At 46.3% G+C, this 8,159-nt stretch overlaps 1 protein-coding gene across 1 annotated transcript; it reads right to left on the reverse strand.

The window, feature by feature from the left end:
- Positions 1–235: 235 nt before the first annotated feature.
- Positions 236–3,853, reverse strand: LOC130257653 (protein C19orf12 homolog). The gene is made up of 2 exons (XM_056500416.1): positions 3,571–3,853; positions 236–1,295 (listed from the first exon to the last, which is right to left on the reverse strand). Exons 1-2 carry the CDS (start codon positions 3,728–3,730, stop codon positions 1,051–1,053), a joined length of 405 nt encoding a protein of 134 aa, XP_056356391.1. The 5' UTR covers positions 3,731–3,853; the 3' UTR covers positions 236–1,050.
- Between the last annotated feature and the right edge of the window lie 4,306 nt (positions 3,854–8,159).

Below are 8,159 nucleotides of genomic sequence, written 5' to 3' on the forward strand. Positions count from 1 at the left end.
AGGCACACCTGCACATTCTCCTACCTACAAACTTGTCTCAGGACTGCCTTGAAAAGAGAACAACTGGCTGGGACATTCAGCACCTCAGCATTTGGTAGTTCCAGTAATAATGCAGCTGGCACACCACCCCACCCCACAGCGCTGCTGCTGCCAACTGCTGGCTGCCCACTACAGGCCTGCCTGAGGTCTTAAAGAGTTCATTTAATTTAAAGCAACACACAGATCACTATGAGGCTTCTTAGGAATATTTTAATGAAAACAGAGGACCACCAGCTGTACAGACTCAGTCAAGAAACCAATGCTGAAATGACAACTTTAACCCTGCAGCTAATACAAAACTGGCAGATTCAGCTCCCCATCTTTTTAATGCTTGCCATACCCTCCCATCCTAGGGCACAGGAACTTGATGAAAATTGAATTGAAAATGTTCACAGTTTGTTTTCCTGATACTTGAAATCTTCAGTATTTACTTCACTTCTTACATAAAAAGAAAACTCAAGAATTACAATAAAAGTGTGACAAAGTATGGATTGAGTCCTTTGAGTTCACAGTAATGTACTTCCCTATAAAACTTTCATTCCAGAACTGAAACAAACAACAGGTAAAATTCTTCAAAGTGCCTCAGCTACTTTGGCACCTTATGTGTCATTCACAGGGGAAAAAAAATTAAAGCACTCAAACAAAGAGAGTCAAGTCTCCTAAATAAAGCAAAATGACTGAAAATTTTCCCAAGTGACACCTCAGCCTAAGAGCAACATGATTCCCTTCAGCGATTTGTATTAGTCCTAATGCAGAGCAATCCAAAATTACATAGCAAGTCAGTGTCAGGATAATGCAGTAATCTAATACTATCTTTACAAATCCACACAAATAAAAAATTATAATAAAAATTTAAAACCACCAAAACTGAACACCCTAAAATTATTTCGATCAGCATATATTTATGATTACTACTGATAAGTAGTAATAGTAAAGATTCACAGCTATTTGCGTAAAATTCATTCCAGCATAAAAAGCCTGCTCTGTAGAGGATTATTCTACATATTTTATTTATGCTTTTAGCTTATTGCTAAGGTGAGTGTTCAGCACTCCTGTCACCTCCTTCAGGACAGTGGGATTTTTCATTACAAGACGTATCAGGTCAGAAGCATCATTCCAGTCAAATTCCGTGACAATAGCCATGACTTCCATACAGAGTTTCTGCCTCTCAGTAGCAGTAAATTCCAGTAAAATCTGATAGGCTGTCTTGAACTCTCCAGATTTCCTCCATGAAAGCAATCCACCCACTAGTGCTCCTAGGAAAGACAGAGAATCATTAGTCTTATCAGTTAATGTTAAAACCTGAAATTCTATCCACAGCCTTCACCAACAATGTTCCCACCTTGACTAGAAATCAACATAGAGATGCATGTGTGTCTGCTTTAACTAGATTTATACATGATATTCAAAGAACCAAAAAGGATTTAAAAAGCTCTTTACATCCACAGCAACCATAAAGAAACCCTTAATACAATCAACACTAATAGCTTCAAGCTAGAAACCAGAAACAAAACATTCCATGGACACTCCCTTAGGGTAAGCTCTCCTACTAAATAAAACCTTGCCCAAGGGAAACAGCAGACCAACAACTGCCTTATTAGTGTCATAATCTCTTACTAGACACTCCCAGACTGATCAAAGCTCTCTGCTTCTGTAAGAGTCACTCACTGCAGCCTCCTACACACGTGGAGCCCAGCCCTGCAGGTGCTCAGAGACCAAAGCCATTAGACACATTCAGGCTCTCCTCTGTCACATGCACACCCCACCCAGCGCGGGTGGACAAGACCTGCTGGGCTAAGCAGAAGGTCCCAGGTGATCAGGGTAACAGCCCTACAGGGCTCTTCTCCATCAGCAGTCTGAGTGCAGTACAGCAATCCACAGGACTGACAGCACTACTGAAGCACACAGGTCCTGGGATGGACAGAGGGATGGATGGATGGATGGATGGATGGAGAACCTTCACAATGGAGAGGTGGCAGAACTGACCCTGCCACCAAAACTGCCACTCCCAGTGACTGCTCCTAAAAAGTCAGCTATGCACTCACAGAAATGCAGTTTTTCATTAGACAAAAATTCTTAATTTGCAGCTTTTACTCAGTTAACAATTTTTCCCATGATACCACAGAAATACTTGAAAGCCCACGATGGCTGAATTCATCTTCAAGGGACTTTTATGAGAACATCAATAACTGATTTAGGGGCACTTAATGCAAAAGCCACTAGAAGTATTGATGTCTAAGCCCCTCGTCCATTGAGACAAGATTTGTTAGATGACCACACTTTTCCCCCCAAGCAACAAACCCACAGTCCACTCTGCTCAGAGCAGGCAGTCCTTGGGAAGCATGATGACTGCAAGCTTCTCCAGCAATGCTGCACTTGGCAGGCAACTCATCCTCATTCCTGGTGCAAAGCAGCAAGGGGGACAACCCCTGCCACCCCATCCCACACCTATCCAGGCTGTTTGAGCAAGTGAAGGTGCACTTGATTGTAAATGTCTCTCTAACTGTCCTAATCTGGCTTATTTACCTTTCCAATTTTAATGGTTTAGTTGTACTGTAATTTACAATAAAAATTTATAATTTATAAAATGAACTGTACTGAGTTTAGTTAGCACTTATTACTCTTCTTATATATGCTTATTATTGTATACTTTCAGTATAAAGTAATAGGTATACTTGTTCCAGTGACTTCCTCAGTGGCTGACGAACATCAAGCTTGACTGGGAGATGCTATGAAAGCTTAAACAAACACTTTAAAGAGAAAATAGATCCAAGAATAACTTCAGTATTTCTCTTCATCTCACTCAAAAATGAGGCCACTTACATTATTACCTTTACTCCAGATTTAAAGCTTACAAATTTCTTACAAAAGCTTCATTTCTCTTCTTTGTTCCTCATAACTTCAGTCATATATTTGTCAAAAAAACTATTCTGGCTGTTAATTGACCTTAGCACTTGTAACAGGAGTAAATACACAGCTTCAGTTTGCATTTTCTGTTATCACTCCTCATGAATTATTTGCTTGTTTTTGTAACTCAACCTGATGGAGTTAAAGCAATTCAATTTGCTGCAAGTCTCTCCAGAATCAGTAAGCCTGTGAAATTCCTGCAAATTCTGACAGGACATTCAGCTGCTCAATATTCAAGGGCCAGGGTCCACATGCCTTCAGTGACAAGGCAGCTTCCAAACTAGACAACTCAATTCCAGAGATACAGAGGAGAGAGAATTCTTTACTATTAGACTTTGGCTTTCCTGTAACTTTCTGTAATAAGAAGAAAAGCAAAGGACAGGGAATAATGATTCCCAGTGGGAAAAAAACAAGTTCAAGGATGTGGATTTCAGGAAAATATTTTAAAATACAGAAATGAACACCAATTTTAGTAAGACTATTTGGAAAATGATCGTGCCCCTCACCCGCATTGCAGCAGGAAATCTCAACACTGAAAGTCCCCTTCCTTCAACCCCCAGAGCTCCCAATTTCTTCACTCAGGGATTCAAGCACCCTCTTATTCCTGAAGCAAAGCACACTTACCTACAACGAATCCAGGTGGGCCTATCAGCAACCCACCCACAACAGCTGATCCGCCTGTCAGCAGTGCTCCCCGGCGACAGTTTGTCCAAACATCCATCATGCCCCTCTCCTCGGCAACCCGGTTGAGCAGCTTCATCACATCATCAACACGGCTCGGCATCTCGGCCAGTCCTAGTCCTGCAAAAGATGCCTTAGGTTGTCTTGATCACTGCAACCGAGACTAAACCCAGCTGCTAAATGAGTGTGAGCTGAAGAAAACCCTGGTGTTAAAGGACAAACACAGGAAGCATTTGCTTTCTCTTTTGATTCTAGGAAAACCGCCCCTTACTGTAATTGCTGAAGGTTATGGAAACTGCCAATGGTTAGCTTTCTGCTCAGGTTAGACCAGAAAAAAATGAGTTTATGACAAATTCAGAGATTCTACAGTATAAAATTCTTCAGTACATTGCTTTTGGCTGAGCAATTCCCATGTGTTCAGCATCACACACAGCTCCAGGAAAAAGACAGAACTTCACTCTATCACAACTTCTCATTGTCCTAATTTTTACCACAAATCAGTCAATTATTTTCACAGGCCAGTTCTTCCTGTTTTGTTACATGTTTAAACACTTCCACGCTGATTTCTGAAGGCAGGAGGCTGACTACAGCAACCAAGAAGTCCCTAAGAAAGTGTTGGTGGAGAAACCTGGTGCATTTAGTGCTTGGGGTGCTCTGGAGTCAGGACATCAGAAATGCAGGGGAGGATGGATAAGGCAGTCAGGACTGACAGCAGAGATACCAGAAGAGTCTCATGTAGGAGGAAGCAGAGACACAGGACCCCAGCTTGCAAAATGCTGTCACATGTCCTCAGCAAGGGACAGAGACCTGTGCCTGGGAACAAGCACTCAGAACAAAACTTCTCCACCTCATTCACTTCCTGCTGCTGCTCATTACATTAATACTTCCCACTATGCACACCAGCTGAGGAAAGGGCTTCCAGGGATAATTAAAAACAAAAAAGTATTCAATAAGATTAAAAATATAATCACATATACACAAGTTGCAGATTTCTTGTTGTATATCTAATGTCAGCACTATAGAATAGCTGAGTATTTGGGTCTTTTTCAGCCCCTAGAAAATCTCTTATCCCAGTGTGTGTGCAATAGTTTCTCAGGCCAAACCAACCTATATTAGAGTATTTCCAGAATAAATCTCAGTGCAAAGTGAAAGTGGAGTGGTATCACACTATTTTTCCTATTAAAAATTAACCACTGCAACAGAGACAGCTTACTTTTCCACTAAAATGGCTGACTGCAAATCATCCATGCCACTGAAGGATATAAGCACTGCTGACACTGAACAAAAGTCTGGATTTTGGGAAGGGACATCATAGGCTCCACAGCTGCAAAGAGGCACAGTTGGAAATTCATCAGATAGTTGACTTCTCTCACTGCTTCATTCATCTTTGTGCCAGCCTAAAGAAAACATCCAAGTTCATCATTTTACCACTGTTGCTTTTGGGTTTTTGGCAGGCTGATGACACAGCAGTGGCTCAGAGCGGCAGTGCATGGTGGTTAGCAATAGCAGAGCCACACATCCTGCTTCTAGAGATACATATTATCTCATTCAATAGGGCTCAAGCTCTAAGTATTGAACAAATGGCTGCTCTGTTGGCCCTAGAGCAGCAGGGAAAATCCAAAATATACAACTGGTACAGCTCCCACTGCAGGCCTGGGAATGATGGAAAATGAGACAATTAAGTATTTGCTTTTATCTTTCTAACAAAAGGTGAGCAGACTTACATTCAGTGACATTCACAGCAGCCCCGAGCAGTCTGGGGTGCTGCTCCCTCCTCTCAGACACTTATTTGTGCTCATGCTTCACCTCCGTGGCATGTGCCATGTCCTTGGACTAACCCAATGTGCTGAAAACAGCTTGCATCTGTGCTCTGGGCTAAATTTAGCAAATGTTTCACATGAAGCCCCGAGTATGAAGGCTCTGCAGCATGGTTGGGACAACACAAGTTGGAGAGCTGACAACACAGGGCTCTCACTGATAGTAAGATGATCAGCTTTGCCTCCTCAAACTGAGGGAGTGCTACAATTTCTTACAGCAATCTAACTGTAACAGATGTGAAATGATGTTGTATGAGCAAACATGCCTGCAGCTGAAGCAGGAGGTTCCTGCATTGGGTGGAAACTGCTGCCCAAAGTCACCTGCATTACCATCCTCCACATGGCCAATACTGCAAGGTGTCCCCATGGGGACCTGGCAGAGGTGACACAGTGCAAAGGTAACCAGCTGCTCTTGCTTTCTCTAGAGAAATAAAACGCTCTTTAGCAACTAACTTCAAAGTGCAGTTGACTTGAAGTTAAAAAATAGCCAGACCATGTGGGAGTCAGCCTGGCCTGTGTCCCAGGCCAGGCAACCATTATGGAGGAAGACCTGTATCCCAAACCTAGGCCTTGGCAGGCACCTAGTTGAGGTTGTGGCAATCCCAGTTGTTGTACCCAGGAGTTGTGGGACTGCCCATGCTAATGCCTTATAAATACTCTCGACCCTCATTTTCCAGTGTCGTCGCCACTCCCAGCCCCTAGAATATTCTTCCTTCTTTGTATCCCCATTGGCCTTCATTTGATGCAGTGTCTCACCCAGCCTACCCCACTGGACCCTACCTCCCCTCACTCCACCTCTGCACCACTTTCCCCTATACCCATTGACCTCACCTCAACTCCACCCCCTTTCCTGCCCCACATTTTTACCCCAGACTTCCCTCCATCTTGGTCTCGGACCTGTGACTCGTACTCGGGTTACTGTTCAGATTTGGGGCCTTGTCCCACATTTGTTTTCCCTATTCTTAAAGTATTTTTATGCTGCAAGTCGAGGTCATTGTACTGCTCTTGTTTATTTTGCCACCATAGCCCTAATATCAGTAGAACCCTAAGAAGTATTGTTGGGGACCACCCTCACCCCTGACAAGACCATAATGGACATAGTAAGCACACTGCTGTCTGGAGATATAGGAATTTGTGGCAAGAAAATTTGTAACTCATTAATCACCCTCAAGATAAAGCAGAAACTTTCTGGGACTCAAGAAACTGAAAGTAGTTTTTCCATACCAAATTACTGACTATTTCACTCCCCTCACAGCTTCCTGTAAGAGTCCATCTAAGAGCCTCTCGTTTGTTCTGCCCAACGACCCTCGCCTGAGGCCTAAAGAACTGCAGTTTAAAGACACTGGCCAGGGAAGAGAAGAATGCCAAGTGACTGTTCTCAGGTGGTGCCCATCCCAACCAGGGCTGGTCTGCTCCCTCAGGTGTGAGAACAATGGACTGGTCACGGTGTGTTGCTCCTACGCAGGCTACTTGCTGCAGGACTGATCACAAGGACTGTTGGTGTGCCTGGAGCTTGCCATGGAGCACTGCTCCTACGCAGGCTGTGGGCCTGGAGCTTGCCATGGTGCACTGCTCCTACTCAGGCTGTGGGCCTGGAGCTGCCATGGAGCACTGCTCCTACGCAGGCTGTGTGCCTGGAGCTTGCCATGGAGCACTGCTCCTACGCAGGCTGTGGGCCTGGAGCTTGCCATGGTGCACTGCTCCCACAGGCTGTGGGCCTGGAGCTGCCATGGAGCACTGCTCCCACAGGCTGTGGGCCTGGAGCTTGCCATGGAGCACTGCTCGTACGCAGGCTGTGTGCCTGGAGCTTGCCATGGTGCACTGCTCCCACAGGCTGTGGGCCTGGAGCTGCCATGGAGCACTGCTCCCACAGGCTGTGGGCCTGGAGCTTGCCATGGAGCACTGCTCCTACGCAGGCTGTGGGCCTGGAGCTGCCATGGAGCACTGCTCCCACAGGCTGTGGGCCTGGAGCTTGCCATGATGCACTGCTCCTACGCAGGCTGTGTGCCTGGAGCTGCCATGGTGCACTGCTCCTACACAGGCTGTGGGCCTGGAGCTTGCCATGGAGCACTGCTCCTACGCAGGCTGTGGGCCTGGAGCTGCCATGGTGCACTGCTCCTACACAGGCTGTGGGCCTGGAGCTTGCCATGGAGCACTGCTCCTACGCAGGCTGTGGGCCTGGAGCTGCCATGGTGCACTGCTCCTACGCAGGCTGTGTGCCTGGAGCTGCCATGGTGCGCTGCTCCTATACAGGCTGTGTGCCTGGAGCTGCCATGGTGCACTGCTCCTACACAGGCTGTGTGCCTGGAGCTTGCCATGGAGCACTGCTCCTACACAGGCTGTGGGCCTGGAGCTTGCCATGGAGCACTGCTCCTACACAGGCTGTGGGCCTGGAGCTTGCCATGGAGCACTGCTCCTATACAGGCTGTGTGCCTGGAGCTTGCCATGGTGCACTGCTCCTACACAGGCTGTGGGCCTGGAGCTTGCCATGGAGCACTGCTCCTACACAGGCTGTGGGCCTGGAGCTTGCCATGGTGCACTGCTCCTACTCAGGCTGTGTGCCTGGAGCTGCCATGGTGCACTGCTCCCACGCAGGCTGTGGGCCTGGAGCTGCCATGGTGCACTGCTCCTACGCAGGCTGTGTGCCTGGAGCTTGCCATGGTGCACTGCTCCTACGCAGGCTGTGGGCCTGGAGCTTGCCATGGTGCACTGCTC

The sequence above is a fragment of the Oenanthe melanoleuca genome, chromosome 11 (genome assembly GCF_029582105.1).
Source record: "Oenanthe melanoleuca isolate GR-GAL-2019-014 chromosome 11, OMel1.0, whole genome shotgun sequence".
Taxonomy (NCBI): domain Eukaryota; kingdom Metazoa; phylum Chordata; class Aves; order Passeriformes; family Muscicapidae; genus Oenanthe; species Oenanthe melanoleuca.

Excerpts from the sequence above, each read along its gene's own strand:
- LOC130257653 (XM_056500416.1), bottom strand. The coding sequence starts at position 3,730 with ATGCCGAGCCGTGTTGATGATGTGATGAAGCTGCTCAACCGGGTTGCC. Across the intron at positions 1,296-3,570 it reads CCCACCTGGATTCGTTGTAG|GAGCACTAGTGGGTGGATTG; the intron begins GTAAGTGTGCTT and ends TGTCTTTCCTAG.